The sequence below is a fragment of the Syzygium oleosum genome, unplaced genomic scaffold (genome assembly GCF_021117445.2).
Source record: "Syzygium oleosum isolate NSW1041296 unplaced genomic scaffold, Sole_v2.1 Sole_v2.01, whole genome shotgun sequence".
In the NCBI taxonomy this organism is placed as follows: Eukaryota; Viridiplantae; Streptophyta; class Magnoliopsida; order Myrtales; family Myrtaceae; genus Syzygium; species Syzygium oleosum.
This window is the reverse complement of record NW_026607485.1, coordinates 39008026-39024870: the sequence shown is the minus strand read 5'-3', so window position 1 is coordinate 39024870 and position 16845 is coordinate 39008026. Positions and strand designations below refer to the sequence as shown.

The 16845-nt window shown below is 39.4% G+C and overlaps 2 protein-coding genes and 1 long non-coding RNA gene across 8 annotated transcripts; 2 read left to right on the top strand and 1 right to left on the bottom strand.

Moving 5' to 3' along the window:
• Positions 1-187: 187 nt before the first annotated feature.
• Positions 188-1002, top strand: LOC130140701 (uncharacterized). The gene is made up of 2 exons (XR_008818674.1): positions 188-469; positions 569-1002. It is a non-coding gene; the product is annotated as an uncharacterized LOC130140701 (long non-coding RNA).
• Positions 1003-1983: 981 nt separating this feature from the next.
• On the top strand, positions 1984-6180 carry LOC115680339 (MLO-like protein 1). Its single transcript, XM_030604142.2, has 14 exons — positions 1984-2225; positions 2355-2412; positions 2510-2733; positions 3199-3315; positions 3425-3485; positions 3690-3784; positions 4203-4277; positions 4384-4472; positions 4592-4641; positions 5034-5074; positions 5185-5394; positions 5483-5550; positions 5637-5697; positions 5807-6180. The coding sequence occupies exons 1-14, from the start codon at positions 2097-2099 to the stop codon at positions 6032-6034; spliced, it is 1506 nt and encodes a 501-aa protein (XP_030460002.1). The 5' UTR covers positions 1984-2096; the 3' UTR covers positions 6035-6180.
• Positions 6181-6520: 340 nt separating this feature from the next.
• On the bottom strand, positions 6521-14676 carry LOC115680354 (uncharacterized). 6 transcript variants are annotated; one of them, XM_030604157.2, is made up of 14 exons: positions 14658-14676; positions 13673-13765; positions 13513-13559; positions 13359-13429; positions 13158-13271; positions 12827-13002; positions 12647-12735; positions 10793-10910; positions 10485-10558; positions 10344-10391; positions 9321-9489; positions 8246-8356; positions 7766-7867; positions 6521-6962 (listed from the first exon to the last, which is right to left on the bottom strand). In XM_030604157.2, the coding sequence occupies exons 2-14, from the start codon at positions 13754-13756 to the stop codon at positions 6780-6782; spliced, it is 1386 nt and encodes a 461-aa protein (XP_030460017.1). In that variant the 5' UTR covers positions 13757-13765; positions 14658-14676; the 3' UTR covers positions 6521-6779. The 6 variants fall into 6 exon arrangements, with proteins under 6 accessions (XP_030460017.1, XP_056169667.1, XP_030460023.1 ...); XM_056313692.1 differs by lacking the exon at positions 14658-14676 and adding an exon at positions 14382-14619 and having other exon boundaries at positions 7781-7867; XM_030604163.2 differs by lacking the exon at positions 14658-14676 and adding an exon at positions 14382-14613.
• Between the last annotated feature and the right edge of the window lie 2169 nt (positions 14677-16845).

Here is a 16845-nt window from a genome sequence, read left to right as displayed (position 1 = left end):
TTGCCAAAACAAAAATAAATATGTAAAACACCGGAACTTTCAAAACTCACTTTTCGATAGTTTTTTATGATGGATAGTGGAACAGCAAACATTTCTGTCAGTATGACAAAAAAGAACATTTATGTCGGTAAAATCATTTTTACACACGTAAAACATAATTTACCATAATTTCTGAAACTTCAAGACACAAGTTTCATTTTAAAGTACTTCAACATGCCAAAATTAGGCCGACACTATTCACGAAAAACACAAAAATATTAACTTTCCATCTACCGGGAGTAACAAAATCCCTAGTATGCTATTTTTACCAGAAATTCACGGAGCGTTGTGCCCTATACAACCGTGAAAATGGCATTGAAATCCAACGTCAGAGTACGCCATGAAGTTGTTTGAAGAACCTCCTCTCGCAAAGGACATGAAGTTTCCAGATTTCCTGTCTTCCAGATGCGGGTTGTCTACTTAAATGAAGGTTCGGGTCTCACTCCATAGTTTACCAGATCAAGTATAGGTGTCCTGTAAAAATGGATTGGGGTGCACCCTTCATTGAAGGAACAAAGCTTTGCTGCAGTAGGCGTTGTGGCTAGGGATGCTGAAGGTCAGCTTGTAGGATGCAGAGGCATGATGATCCAAGCTGGGTCTGCGGAGGAAGCTGAGGAACGGGTTGATGCTCGCGAAGCAGAAATGATGGGCTAAAGTGCACATAGAGATGGATGCTGAAGTTGTTTTTACAGACATCCATCAATTTCCCCATGTCCTACAACTGGGAGCATAAAAAATATCCCGTCACCAGATTTATGCTGAGAAGAATTTGTTTCATTCCATTGTAGACGGCTCCTTAGGGAGGTTTATGCATGTGCTAACAGGGTTGCAGTGCATACTAGGAAGAAGGCTGCGCAATCAATACTGGGATCTTGGTCCCCCATCCTCTTTGCTCTTGTTATTTACTTCTGTTGTAACTTGGTTCTCATCTGTTTTAAATGAAGGAGTTATGAATTGTTTGTTCGCCATCAATCAATTACACGTCAAGAAGGTACTGAGACCCACATACAGAGTTACAATGATCGACGCCAAGCTTGTCCATACTAGAGTCGCAGACTGTTTCTTCTCCATCTGCGTTTTCTCTCTCTTCCCCCTATTTCATATAATTTTTCTTCTCCCTTATCCTACCTTTTTTCATTTTATGGCTGGTTCATCGAGGTCCCTTATTCAACATTGACTATATCGCTAACTGAGAAAATTATTAAATACTCTCTCTTATGCTGGCCCTCTCCCTATGAGCCATTAGATGTGGGACCCATATGATTTAACGGCTCATATAAAGTGAACTGACGTAAGTCGGGAGTATTCAAAAATAATTCCACTAATAAATTTGAAAGTCTCCAAATGCCGGCTTGTATAGAAACAATATTTGTGAAACTTATTTGTGGGTGATTAGACCGAGCCGTAATTGAAGAATCTTCTTATTATTACCCATAATTACCAAAGGCATGACATGATGCATGAGCCGCCAAATTAGAAGACAGAAGGAATGGGGATGTGAATCTCGCTCATGCATGAGCGCATCATGAGATGGCATGAATCGGAAACGAATACAAAAGTCCCGATTCGTGCTGCGTCAAAAGGACGAAAAATTATTGGTTGTGTACCCCGTCAAGCCGGTTGCTCAATTTAACATCGGCAATATTATTCTGTCTACCGTTCGAGGAAGAAGAAGGCTCCACTCCTCTGGAGATATTATATTCCTCGTAACAAACCAACTATATGACATGTGAAGAAAAAACAAAGACATATGACTAGTTGTGCTTTGTTTACGCGGTTTTTAGAATAGTATAACCCCAATATATTAATCTGCATGGCTTGACTTAAAAGGCTATAAGACTTTCACGAGACAAGGACACGTCAAAGTCATCTGACCCTACCAGCTCCACCACTCCAATTTCAAAGTATAATCCGATTATTGATTGAAGCAATTCGCTTGGGCTCCACCACCCCTTATCTTTTCTTCCTCAGGACTCTGGTGGTGTGAAAGGCAGACATGAATGAATAGATAGAGGAAGAGAGAGATATCGGAACAGAGGAGAGAGAGAGAGAGAGAGATGGCGGGTGGCGGTGGCGGAGAGGAGACGAATTTGGAGTACACGCCGACGTGGGTGGTGGCGGTTGTGTGCAGTGTGATAGTTGCTATGTCCCTTGCTGTTGAGCGCCTCCTTCACTACACTGGCAAGGTATGCACTCAATCATCGTCGCCTACTTATATTTGTAATCTTTTTCTTTTATTCCCGTTATAAGTGGTCGCTTCGCTGATCACTTAATTTGATTTGTTTTTTGATGACTCTTATTGCTCTGGCGCACAGTATCTGAAGAAAAAGAAACAGAAGCCTCTTTTTGAAGCCTTGCTAAAGATCAAAGAAGGTTTCTTCGACCCTCCTTACTGTACTCTTATACGGATGGTGCGCTAGTTAGCTGGGTTGGATATAAACCGTGGATGGTTCTGTTTGTGATGGTGCAGAGCTGATGCTGCTGGGGTTTATATCACTACTCCTCACAGTGTTCCAAAATAGGATTAACACGATTTGCATATCCAAGCACTTGTCTGGCAAGTGGCTTCCCTGCAAGAAAGAAGATGATACTAGTACTGCCCACTTCCAGACCTCCTTCTCTTCCTTCACTTCTGGGAATGCACGCCGACTTCTTGCTGAAGCCTCTGCCTCCACTGATCACTGTGATAAAGAGGTCTCCTCTTCCTCCTGATATCAATTTTGTTGCTTATTCTCGATTGTATCCTGTCTCTTCCCATCAGACACTTCCACAGTGGAATGACGCTCGTTATATCTGGTGTCTAGCTTAGCTTCACTCCTGTACCCATGTTCAGGATCAGGACCCTCTGAGATCCGTTACTCCAAATTATGATCAGGCTCAAGCCACTAGTTGTACCTGAACCTGACACCAATGTCTGGAAAAAGCCACAACTTCCTGGCTCTTTGCTGCATTCCGCAAGTGCTCTAAACCGTTTGAAGTTCAAAATTCATGATAACTATTGAAGTACTGCCTTATTGCATCATCTAGAACAAACAACAACAATAGTGTTGAGCATCACTGACAAGATTTTGCCAACACAATTTTCAACTCCCTATAACATTACCATGCCAGAACTCATTGGAGGAATTCTAACCGTTGTGCCTTTAATTGACATTGCAGGGGAAGGTCCCATTGTTATCTACCACAGCACTCCACCATCTACATATCTTTATCTTTGTGCTAGCCATCGTGCACGTGACTTTCTGTGTACTCACAATTCTGTTTGCCAGTGCAAAGGTGTAATACCCATCTATCACTGCTCCTATCAATCTTTGAAAAACCTTGACCCAATATCGTTATGCCTCCTCCAACTGTCTTTCTTCACCTTTCCTTGTAATGTCTGTAGATACGTCAGTGGAAGCACTGGGAGGATGCCATACAAAAGAAAGAATATGATTCGGAAGAGGGTAATGTTGTCATGAATGAGTTCGCTCAACAGTGTTACAGTTTTTTTTCCTTCTTGAACTTACAGGTCGAGCAATTATAGCTTAGTATTTCTTTGCCATTGCCATCAGGGTCGGTACTGGGCTATAGAATGCATCACTTATTTCATCTTTTACCTGTCATTTCCTTTGCCTAATCTTCTTCTCGCTATTTTTTTATGAATGCAGTTCTGCGAACAAAGTTTACAAATGTCCAAGATCATGCTTTTATCAGGGATCGCTTTTTGGGCATCGGTAAAAACTTGACCTTTCTTGGTTGGTTGGTAAGTCACGAATCCTTATAGGCTAGTACTTTCTCATTTATGGATGAGTTAGCATCTGATACAAGTAGTAGCAACTTGAGCTGTATAGTTTCCTCAAAGACGAAACACAAATAACCATGTATTTTGACATTTTAAAGCATCTTTTAGCGGAATATATGAGGGAAGTTTCTGTTCTGGAGTTATAATAACCGTCTATCTTGAATTGCAATTACATGGGGGAGTCTCAGTAATCCACATTAATGAGAATGTCTGCATTACTTGACAATTAGAGCACTTTTACACCATATTGATCTGGGATGATTGTGCTCCACTTCCTACATAACACCCTACTTTTCAAGTTGATTGATAATTAAGAGTTCCTGTGTCATACATAAGTAAACCTCAACTTATCAGTGACTTTCATCATGTACTCTCCCAGCAATCATTCTTCAAGCAATTTTATGCTTCTGTGACCAAGGATGATTATACAACAATGCGCCTCGGTTTTATAATGGTAAGCAGATTGGTTTTGACTTATCCGTTTCAGTTGAAGCATCTTTAGTTAATTCTAGGCTATTTGGTTTCCATACTTTAATGTTGATTTAGAGCCATCATTTAAGACTCACTGCAGGGGAAATCCAAAATTTAACTTTCATAAGTATATGATCCGCGCTCTTGATGCTGATTTTAAGAAAGTTGTTGGAATAAGGTAAGGTGTCAGTCTTTTATTTACTTTTATCTGTTTCTATTTCCTGAGAAACATTTGATTTTACCTTTCTGTTGGTTCCACAAATCACTACTGTTGATATTTTTTTCCTATAATTGCAGTTGGTACCTTTGGATATTTGTGGTCATCTTCTTATTGCTCAATGTTCATGGTGAGAAACCAAATTAATCGCATATTTGCAGTTTCCAAATTTATCCGTCATGAATACAATAATACTTTTCATTACTGTAGTTTTTACCTCAGAAAAACATGGCTGAAAACAAATTTAGGCATGGTTTGGCATGGTGATTCTAGTCCTCATATTGAGAAGGAATTTGCACGGAGCTCAATGGTCCTTTCCAGAGAAACACCTAGGCCTTTTGCAATGTCATGGACATTAAAACAGCTTTCTTGATGCTTCTGAGCATGTCAGAGTCGAAAGCAGTTAATATCAATTTACCTGCAATATAATTCCCATCAAAGCCCCTAAAGTAACCTTTAAAGGTCAATCCCATAAAAGGGGATTTAACTGTAACTGATGAGGGGTTGCAATCAATTGCGCAGGCTGGCATGCATACTTCTGGATATCTTTCATTCCCTTTTTGGTGAGTAGAACCGTGTCCCGACATTGTGCTGCTTAAGCCATATTGTACAAATCTTGAGAAATGAGTCATACTGGGATTCAGATTATTCATTCTTGTATTTCCTTTTCTAGCTCTTACTCGCTGTTGGAACAAAGCTGGAGCACGTGATAAATCAACTAGCGCAAGAGGTGGCCGAGAAGCATGCAGCCGTGGAAGGGGACTTGGTGGTTCAACCTTCTGATGATCATTTCTGGTTTCATAGACCTCGCATTGTCCTGCTGCTCATCCATATCATCCTCTTCCAAAATGCTTTTGAGCTCGCTTTCTTCTTCTTCATCTGGGTAAGGGAGAAATATAGCTGAATTGCCAAAAAGAAAAAAAGTGCATACGAGGACTTACTGGAGCTTCCATTGGGGAAAAACCTGGCAGGTTCAATATAGTTTTGACTCGTGCATAATGGGAGAAGTCGGTTACATAATCCCAAGACTCGTGATAGGGTAAAAGCCTTCTTCCTTCTCTTCATATCTCGATTTTTTCTTATCAGCATCACATGTATCTGAATGGCTACGAGCAATGTTGTCAGGGTGCTGGTTCAATTCATGTGTAGCTACAGCACCATGCCACTCTATGCGATAGTTACCCAGGTGACCAATCTAGGCACATCATTCTCACAGTCCATGACTATTTACTGCCACATACATCATATCGGAACTGACGGCATGCTTCTTGCATGTTTGCGCTTGGTTGGTAAAGATGGGAAGCACATTCAAGAAGGCTATATTTGAGGAACACATACATGAGGGGCTCGCTGTCTGGGCCAAGCATGCAAAAATGAACAAGAATGCAAGAACGACGGCGACTGAAACAGGATCGACCACCACCCCGGTGGACCCCAAAGAGACTTCCCAATCCCATGACGAGCCCACAAAAGAAGCTGAGATCCAACATGATCCTTCGATCCAGGGACCTAAAGAGATGTAGCAACCATCTGAAACATTCCTTTCCAATTTCCATGTCTCGTCATCTATATACTTCATAAATGGGAAACTCGGCCCGCTTTTTCTAGCTTGACGTTAATTATATTGCATAACCAGACACCAATCAATATTCAACAAAGATTACCCTTCCTTCGGGCTCTATCTTCTCCGGTACAGTCATTTCCCATCCTGCCAGGGTGTTCACCATAAATCCGACTTCTAGGCAATGAGCCAACAGTAAGAAGTGAAATTTTCTAGGTGCGCATTGTTGCAGCTAAGTAGATCAACTATATCATGGAATAGGTTATTTTATGTACTAAAACAGTAAACACAGAAGACAATTGCCTGACATATTACTTATTCGGCAAAATACACTTTCACTACTTCAAATCATTCCAGCCCAAGCTAATTTCGCTGCCACAGTGGATTTGAACAGCCAAGTCGTTTTGCAAACATTAACTATAAAAAAGGTTTCGATAACAAATAGTGGTGCATGATTCAACAACCATTACCCATTAAATTAACCTTTTCCTGACCAATCAAGAAAGCGGTTTGAGACAACAGCTCAGACATAAGCATAGTGAAGGTAACTGACTATTATACATATTCTGCAGCAAAATAGCCACCTATCTATACCTCCGATACACAAAATTCTCCTTTATCTTTCCTAGCGAAATATGCTATAATACAAAGTCTTAAACTCACTCCTTCCTACAGCCCCTACATGCTGCTGAATTCTTCCATGTGCACTACCAGGAGCTTAATTGCTTTTGAATTTTGGAATTATGAGATGACCTTCCACCTTTGTCCTTGTAAGAATTTCTAGAAGCAATAGTCTTCCCTCCTCTATGTACAGCAGCAATTGCTCGCCGTCTCTGCTTGTTCAGGCGCTTTACCAACTCAGCATCATTCTCATTCTCTTCACTTTCATCCTGCACCGGGTGGAAAAGAAACTCTCTCATTACTGAATTTAACAAGAAAGAGCAATAAACGACGAGAGTGATGACTATATGATAAAACTTCTTCAGAAAAATAACTCGCTTTTCGTTTTCGATAAGCCAGAGATGACTCACCGACAAAAACATGAAAAAGCAGCAGACACGACAATTAGAAAACACAATACCAGTTCAATATCTCCTCCAAAAAAACAATTGACAGCGACCCAATTAATCAAACTAAAGTTGCATGTATTTTCTATCCGCATAAATTTCGAGAAACAAATTTCCGGATAATTCTTTGTTGTAAGAGCAAACAAAATTATCGCTTGACCAGATTCTGAGATGCTAAATTCAAAGACCTCAAGCCACAAACTTGCTTGAATTAGCCATTCGATCAGATGCCATTAAATGTGATTTAGAATGTGCACATTTAAGGAGAACATAGAGAGAGAAGTTCATTTTGCAGATAGCTGGCATCTTTCAAAGCTTATTCATCCTCATTGTCTATGAAATTTGTCACAAGTACAGAGACTATATGCTTGAGTAGAGTCAGAGGTTCTCGAACAAGGAACCCAAGCCCAAACTATCAAAATGGGCCTGAGCATTATAGAGCACAACAAAGGCAGATTGAACTTCAAGATATCTGCAAGCAAGAATGTCTTCAATGTGATTCATATTGCTCAACCTTTTTACTTATGTTGATAATCAAAAGTGCTGTCATGCACAATCCAAGACCACATAGCTAGTGAGTGAAAACCAGACCTAATGCCTAAAAGATTTCACCGTAAATATTTTACCTCATTGTAGTGTACCTCACCACAAGGTTCGCTGAGTTGTCCTTCACAGCTCTGTCTGTTTTCTTCATTTTTTTCCTCATTACCTTCTATAATGTTCCCTGGCTGGTCATACAAATAGCAAGATTAGGGTATAACACCGAGTGAGTCAGTGCATTAGACTTTCAAATAGATTTTAAGGTGGATCTCAGCTGACAGCCAGAAAATTATTACTGCGTCCTTCAGTTAACTATCCTGGAAACAAACCAGGAAATTCTCATAAACGAATATATAAAACACAACTTCATCTTATCTGGTGAAAAAGTCACTCAAGTGCTCAAATAGTCTATTAATAGATCTGTTTAGTTTTGAAAATGAAGCACAGTCAACAACATAGCTTCCAGTAAAAAGAGGAAATCTCATGTCCTGATGTTATAGGTTTCACAAAGTTTCAGCAAATGTTGATTTTCGGGCCTATCACCGCTAACGCTCTGAGACAAGTACCTGATCCAGCAGATGCAAAGAGTCAACATCTCTCACAATGGTTTCATCCATTCCAGCACTATTTTCTTCATCATCAGAACATATGTCCTCATCCTTCCCTTCTTCAACGAACTATATCAAAGGAAACCAATAAGAGATGGTTAATATCACATCATGGACAATGCACACTTACGATATCCAATCGATAACACACTAGGGATGACCTTTTGATTAATGTGTCAATTAGTTGCATTAATGCACTAATTTCCCTAGGGTAAGATGTAATTGATTCTGTACAAATTGTATATTCTGTTTTTATTTTCATTTCAGAATGCAGCAGCTTCGAAAACACGTCTGGAAACACACTGGAAATTATATCATCCCGTAAGAGAATTCTCATTTTCACTCACATGTATCCAAGAAAACAGAAAACGAAAAGTTAAATACTAGCCATAATACTACCACTTCCACACAAGGATCAAACATGCAAAGCCAGGAAACAGAATGCAGCCAATTGGCGAGATATTATTTTGGCTTCTAGATGCAAGAGCGTGAAGAAGATCATGAGAAAAGAAGCTGACAGAAGCCAAGAACTACAAAGAGTAAAATTGGTGGAAGGAATAAGACGAAAGAGTTGAAGAGGATAGAATATTTTCAAAAGACTTTACGGTTGCATGCCCAAAGTTTTTACCACCTAGACACTGTCCTACATTGGGACTTGAAAATAGAAAAGACAACCAGATTAGCATATCTATAATTAGTGTGTCAGGCTTATTGGTGTTGAGTTAGATTGATAGGCCAAGCATTTGAAGATCTAAACAAAATCAATCAAAAACCTTAGAAAGTTATTGCACCAGGATAAGAAACATGGTGCAGGTAGGATTCCCAAAAACCAGGAACTAGACCTGTGCTATCCAGTTACAAATCCCGAGAATTGGAAGACTAAATGGGCACGCTCCTAAGAGGTCCAAGCATGAACCAGAATTATGGTCAGCCACTAGATCTAACACCGAATTAAGCAATTGGATAACACAATGTTTATGATTTGCAAACCACCCACCCCTAAAAGTGAGTCATAAAAGGTGAATCACTATACCTTGTCCATATCATCTTGCTCTTTTCTAGTAAACCCACTAGCAGCAAGTTCTTTGTCCAGAAAACCAACAGATTTGCTTATTGAAGAAAAACAAGGTCTACTGCTTTCTTCCGAATCTTCCTCTGAATTATCAGGATTATCAATCTGCTCTTCGAGAGAGAGATTAAACCTGGTGGTAGATTGTCACAAAGAAAAATGGATCCATGATTGTTTTAAAAACTGAAAATGTGTTATATAATGCACCATCTCACCCATAAAAACAAAAAGCGTCTGTAGGAGCCATAAAAGTTTGAAAGCACGGACATCAAGTTATCAAAATAACATAATTCTACCAACAAGGAACTTGTAACGTATTCTACTCACAGACAAAAGAATTTTCACAAGACCAAACCTATGTCTCATTCATATGAACAATTTTCAAATCCTGTTTTATTATGAACTCTTTAGTCCAGAAGAATTGTGGCCCAACAGCAAAATAAAAAAGAGAGAATAAGTAATCTAAAGACATTCTCATCAAGGGGAAAGAGCGATGAATGCACGGATAACATTTCCATCAATAGCAAAAGAAGTGGACTCACAAATAATGCAAATTGCATTGGGAACATTTGCAGGTAAGTTGCCTACCAGTATGGCAAAATATTTACTTTACTCCAATCAAACATTTGATTTTCTCAACAATGGGGGAAGAGACAGAATGTCAGAGCCTTTACAGACAAGGAATCAACTTTCTTTCCCAATAAAAGACTTCTGTCAAAAACTGCTTACTCTTTTCATCAAAGCACTTGAAAGTTGCGGATTTCTTAGGTTTCTCAAAATTAATTTCCTCAGTGAGTATTACATTATATAGTCAACATACTTTCATCACCATCCTACAAAAGAATGTAACCCATTCATCACTCAAGATTGCAAGAACTACCTAAGGATGACCCATAAGTGGGTCATCATTTTATATTTTTGCATCACCTAAAAGGTCAAAAAGTAAAACCATTTTTACAATTTGATGCGGTTTTAGAATGGACCAACCTCTTGCTGAAGAACTTAAATATGCAATCAACATCGCGATCAAAGTACCTGAAAAACAGAAAGTAGAAATTTAGCAATAAAAACAAGAGTGACTAATGTACAAATCTGTACTGAGCAGTTGAAGCTTGCAATATCACTTACATCTGTGCATTGCGATGTGATACCGAAACCATTTGAGGAAAATCAATCATGGTAACTTTCTCCTCATCATCAATCTAATAATATCGTAGAAAAAAACGTAAAATTGTTGAGAAGATTGCACTAAGGTTATTAGAGGTGCTAATAACTCATAAGCATGAAATCAAAGAAATACAAAGGATCCATTATAGAGAACATCCCTATTACAGTTCTTTGTATTAGCATGTGCAAGTGTGTGTCATGTCATCGTCTTGTGTGGTTGTGTATTCCCTAGCAACTCTAGCAAGGATAATAAAGTAACTGGGAGTTACCATGATATTAAATTCATTGAAATCACAGTGAATGAGGCCGTGTTCTGCCAGGCGAACAATGAGACCTAAAATTGTCTCGAAAACCACCTCTGGGCTTTGCAATTCGCGTACCTGCACACTGCAGAAGAAATATATCTCATCACTGACAGCAGCAACCTAGCCAGGAGTTGCATAACAAAGAGGTGGGGTTGGCAAATGGAAATGGGAGGGGTGGGGGTGTTGTGATTTGATTTTCTTTATTTTTCAGATAATTCAAGAGAAAAAATCTCAGTCACAGAAATAGAGGAAATCAGAGAAACCATCAGCTTCTGTTCTCCAGTTAAAAAAGGGCATCTACATAAATTATACTTGTTCACAGAGCTTGACTCAGATTTTCCAATCCCTAGAGCTTGACTCTAGCAGCTGTGCCCATAAAAACAATTTGCTGAGGTCCCAAATGGAGCAGCTTGGCCCTAAGACTTGCTACATAATATTATTACAGATAGCTACTATTTTATTCATGCAAGTGAGACGCCTCAAAATTATCACAAAATGTTCAGGATGCTCTGGAGAAGAATAATTAGGAAACAAAAGTTTCTTAGAAGCTCATCACAAAAGAATTTCTCAACAGCCAATGTACAATCTCTAGAAGTAAGTGCTGACATGTAGGTTTTGCATGTGTTATAAAGAGGCAGAATTAAATAATGAGGTAGCCTCTCTTTATTCTTCCAGAATCTTCTCAAAGATAGAAAATTTCACAGTTGACTACCCAAATGATCTTGAGTTTCAAAAAGAAATTGGGTAGGAGAGTCCTCTACTCTTCACCCAAGGGAAAATCAAGATCATTTGTTAAATACAAGAAAAGGGGCCTGGACATGCTAATGAGAGAGCACAATAACACTCTCTGCACACATGAAATTGCTTTTGAATTTCATAAATCTTAGATAGTCTCCCTAGAATCTTGGGAAATTTTTAATATTTTAAGTTGTACAAATCCTAATGCTATCAAACTTACATAAATCCTGGAAACAGGTGCAATGCCTCCGAACTGTTAACAGAATAAAAGTTTTGTCCGGAAAAGGTAAAACAATCAAAACTTGCATGAGGAAATCTCAAAAGGTCAATAGCAAGAAGATATGTAGCAAGAAAACCAGGGTGAAAACTGTGAGTGCATTTGTTTCTCCTAAAACATTAAAAAATGCTTTTTTAAAGATAGCACCATTCCATCGTTATCTGAATGTCTCCAGGTCCAACTTTGAAGGAAGAAGTTTCAACATTTAAATGTGATTCAAAGGAGATATATTAACAGTCAGATCATCAGAAGTGCAGATTATATTATTATGTGACTTAAGGATATGCACATTCGCAGCATCCTCCAACTTAAAACAAATGGAGGCTGCATGATGTGACCAAATTCAGTGTTGTTCGGTTCTGGCAATTGCCTAAGCTCATTGCCTTCTTGTTCCTTTCCCCACTTTATGGTCTCACCCATATTGTTTGTACATGACGAAATAGGTCATTATGTCTCTTTGCAGTTGATAATTCCAAACATATTTAAGGACTAACTTTAACTTTCATTTACTAACTCCACACAGAGTAAATTGCTCCTTTAAAGCCGTAAAGTATGATTTCTGGACGTTAAAATTGTGTCTAAAAATTATACTGGAAAACAGTTCATGTGAACCTGAATTAATTGCATCCAAATAACATCCAAAGAAGTTTCTTCGTAACAAGAATCCGGAAAAAAGGTGAAACCAGATCCAACTTAAGGAATAGAATATGGAAGAATCATGTATGAAAGAGTAACTATATTTTATACGTCGTCCCTTCCCAAGTACAATGCACAAAAATAACGTAAACAACAGGGGCTCTTACAGTGGATATCCATGGATGAGTGACATAACCACACAATGCCTATTACAGTCCACAGCATCAGGGACTGGAAAACCATGCTCTTCCAAGGCCTACAAAGTGAAGCAACTCAGTCACAGTTCAGTGCTAATCATCAATATCAAAAGGAAGAGCTAATGAATGCTGGGAAAAGCAAGTATATACCTTCATAAAAGAAAACTCTTTAAGTGCAGCAAGTCTTGACAAATAGAGCCAATTATAACTTCTTCGATGCCTCAAGTAATCACGCTTGGATTTAACTGCCCTAAAAGAAGTTCTACCAAGTCTGTGTAACTTCATAGCAAGGATGGAACCATCCTCCTTGGCAACCTCAAAGATATCTTGCAACAACAACATAAGTTATCATTGCAAATTATTTGGGTCTCATTCTCATCATACATAACCTAAAGTAGTACAAGTCCTAGGGATTGAATTTCCATACAGCAGAATCTGACAGGAATTAACACGAAGGCAAGAAATTTGTAAACGATGTTACCAGACTCCTTTCCGACCCCAATTTGACGACCAACGGCTGTAAAAACTCCACGATTAACCATGGTCTTGATCGCAAGAAAATCATAACCAAGGTAGGTGAGCCGAAACCCATCATCTATGTCCAGCAAAGAAGAAAAATTAGAAGAAGAAAAAATGGGAATTCAAGAGACAGGGTCTCAAGAATTTTTATATGGCTACTTACATTTGGAAGAGTCATGGTGTACCAATTTGTGCCTAAGCAAGTTCTTCAAAACTTTGTACGTACCGCCATGCCTAAGAAAGACGTTGGACATTGAAATGCCAGGATAGAGAAAAACAATATTGTTAACAACGAGAAAAGAGTTTGGAGAGCATACTTGAGAGAAGCGATACGGTCCACAAGCTCGGAAGGGACGATTTCATGCTGAAAACAAACAATGTATAGATCGGTGACGTGTAATGGAATGACCAACCTATAATGAACAGATACAGATGCATGAACCCGAAAAAGTGAGGTCCATCATTTTAAATACTAACGTTTCTCATCCCCATTTCAACAGCAGTGAGAACTCTAAAGTCATCTTTGGACAGATATCTCAAAACATCCACATCCAGCTTCATCTCTGCCTTCTACAGATGACAAAGGAAAACAATTAAGTCAACGTATCAGCAGTCGATCAAGTAGCTAGAGAAATGAGTGCGGGAACTACGAAGGGCAATGAAACTATATCTTAACGGTAATTTCTTTTCAAGAATCGTGACAAGTTGGAGAAGATGGAAGGAAGAAGGAATACTGCAGAACCACGTTAATGGGGTCTATCCCTAACGAATTCAACTAAAAACGTGTAGCCAAGGTTGGCAAAATCTCCTTTGTATCCAACATATAAGAAACGCGTAATATTTGAATCACGAAAAAGTTAAATCCTCAAGACAGTCTGCTGTTCTTTAACAGCATGCAGTTTACAATCGAACACCAACTGTCATAAAATCGCAATTAGGCTACTTCTTAACACCTAATACCAAACTACGAGTGCTCCATCATCAAAAGAACATTACGAAAATCTATGTTCGAGGGAGGAGGGGGAAAGGGTTGTTTTGCGCGGAACGGACAAAGGGAAGTGGAGCATTGAGGAGGATTGGTATTATGCCAAGAATTCAGGTGGACGTTCTATCAGCACGGGATAATCGTAGACCGCAAAGCGATATAATAGTCACCGGTCACTGAGCTGAAGGAACATTGCTTTACACAGACGCAGAAGGACGAAAAGCAATAAATTAGCGGAAACAAACGGCGGAATCGGGAAACGCCTCCTTGCTGCAGAGACCACCCACGCCTCAACACGCCACGCCAAGCAATCCAAAGTCGACGAACAAGAACCCAAGGGACAACGGAGACAAACACGAAATCACCAAGTTTCAGCAGCCCAAGCTCCTAGTTTTCTCAAACAAAATCTCCACATAGATAGATAGAGAGAGAGAGAGAGAGAGAGAGAGAGAGAGAGAGAGTATTGGAGACACTAACAGGCGAACGGGAGAGGGCGGCGGCGGCGGCGGGTTGAGGAGGGGGGGGGGGGGAGGTGATCGGGGGGAGAGGATTCAGGTTCGGCTGCTTCGGCGCGTTAAGAGACTCAGGAGGAGGCTGCTGCTGCTGCTGCTGCTGCTGCTGCTGCTCTCCTGTAGCTCTTCTTAGAGCCTTTTGCTTTTTTCTTTTTCTTTTTCTTTTTTGTTTTTATTTTTTCTTCCCTTCTAGTCGTTTGTTTTTCTTTTTTCTTTTTCGGTTTTCTTTTTTGCGTATTTCTTTCCTTCTTTCTTTTTTGGGTATTTAAGGTTGTGGTTGGATTATTTGGGCCGAAATTGTGTTTTGGATTTTTGGGATTTGGGCTTTGCCTTATTTGGGTGCTGCTTTTGTAGTTTTAGACCTAGACCGCATTCTAAAAAAAAAATAGCCCGTTTTCCCCGTTAAATTAAAATATAAAAAGAGAAAGAATTTGAGACACTTTTAAACTGTTTTATCTATTGGATTTGGTGTTATTAATAATAGGTAAAAAGGCAATGCATACATCCACCACCAACTATTACTTGTTGCTATTATTCTTCTAAAATATATATATATTTTTATTTCGAAGCCGAAGCAGAGGCAGCATTGGTGGGCTTGTAATGTTTGCGAAAAATCGAATTTTTCAGTAGAGTAATAATTGTTTCACTGGAAATTGGGATTTGACCTTAATAATTGTTAAATGGGTTAGTTAGCGATTCGAATAGGAATTGAATTTGCGTGACAAGAACGAAGAACAATAAATTATATAAATAACAGACTGTAAATGCAGGAAACTAAGAATACATTGATGGACTTAAAAAGTACGAAAGGAATTTGTTCTTGATGATCAAGGACCCCCTTCCAATAACTACACACTGCCTTTTATAATATGTTAAACATAACTGCTCATAAGCAGCCAATATTCTACATGCAGTTACGAGTATGCTCCCACAATTTTAGGCTCTATCATGGTAGGTCGACCTTGCACATAAGCAATTGCAACTCCTTAAGTGCAACTAGGCTTCGTCCTCCATTGGCGGTTTCACTTTGTCTTCCTCCTTCATTTCCTTGCCTCCAACACTCTAACCAAATTTACTATGACATTGGCCGTATATAGGTTTTATCATTCATATGTTTTTTAACCACTGACCATCGATAGTTGTATTTCATGATCATCGATATTCATAATTAGTGAAGTGTTCTATCATCGTCAATAACTACATTATGTAACTATCAGTAACTATCACATCATTTGTCGATAGTCATATTGACCTCTTCACCGAGCTCTATATTTGACCAAATCTTCTTCACGTTGATTATAAAGATTTGGTTCACTTTCTTGTGTAAACGGTTAACTTGAAAGAGATTGCCAAACTCTCCTCGTAGCAATCGGCACGAAACATTGGAATTTTGTTTGGAAAATTTTGCCCGCGGTTAAACAGACAACTCTGCTTGGCTTTGACAGGGGTAGCTAGGACAGGCGATTGCTCGGGAGAAGTTGCTATCTGTAGAACTCTTATTTCTGTCAAGTGACATGTGTTTTTCTGGTTTAAGGTTTAGTGTTAGGACGCCGAGATGTAATCAAGACGTCGTACCTCATTCTGTTATGCAATGATGGCTTTACTTATACAAAAGATAATGAAATGAGTAAAATAGAAAGAAAAGGCTTTGACACCAAAAAAGGTCCGAGGCGTCGGCATCATTATAATCAACATGAAGATCTTCCTTCCTTTTTCTCTTTCTTCTTTTCCTCCATTCATCTTCTTCGTTCTGCGATCTCTCTCGGCTATGGTCATGGCCACTTGAGCTCCAAGCTTTTCGACCTTAAAACTCAGTAAAGCCCTCTCTGGAGAAAGAGAAGGTGGCCTTATGGTAGGTTTCTTGTTTAGAATTTTTCTTCCAAAAATATCTCGTATGCCTGGGCGGCGGTGGGCGGGTCAGAGTTAACTTGGGTTCAGTGAGGTCCAAAAGTCAGAAGTGGCACGAGGGGGAAGACGAAGAAGAGAAAGAGCAGGGAGGAGAAGGAGAAACGTGGGGGAATTTGCATATTGCATCTTGACGTGTTTCCTTGGCTTTCCTCTTTGATTGAGCTCGACTCTCTCTCGGTCTCTCTGTCTCTGGGTGTTCAATTCTTTACTTGCTCCTCTCTTCTCCTCCTCCCTTCCTTCTCCTT

What these genes read in the sequence shown, in the direction of transcription:
- LOC115680354 (XM_030604157.2), bottom strand. Translation starts at nt 13,756, where the DNA reads ATGAAGCTGGATGTGGATGTTTTGAGATATCTGTCCAAAGATGACTTT. An exon ending in CTTTGCATCTGCTGGATCAG is followed by an intron (nt 7,868 to 8,245) that starts GTACTTGTCTCA and finishes TTGTATGACCAG; the next exon opens with CCAGGGAACATTATAGAAGG. An exon ending in GTGAGGTACACTACAATGAG is followed by an intron (nt 6,963 to 7,765) that starts GTAAAATATTTA and finishes CACCCGGTGCAG; the next exon opens with GATGAAAGTGAAGAGAATGA.
- LOC115680339 (XM_030604142.2), top strand. Translation starts at nt 2,097, where the DNA reads ATGGCGGGTGGCGGTGGCGGAGAGGAGACGAATTTGGAGTACACGCCG. An exon ending in TATCTTTCATTCCCTTTTTG is followed by an intron (nt 5,075 to 5,184) that starts GTGAGTAGAACC and finishes TTCCTTTTCTAG; the next exon opens with CTCTTACTCGCTGTTGGAAC. An exon ending in TCTATGCGATAGTTACCCAG is followed by an intron (nt 5,698 to 5,806) that starts GTGACCAATCTA and finishes TGGTTGGTAAAG; the next exon opens with ATGGGAAGCACATTCAAGAA.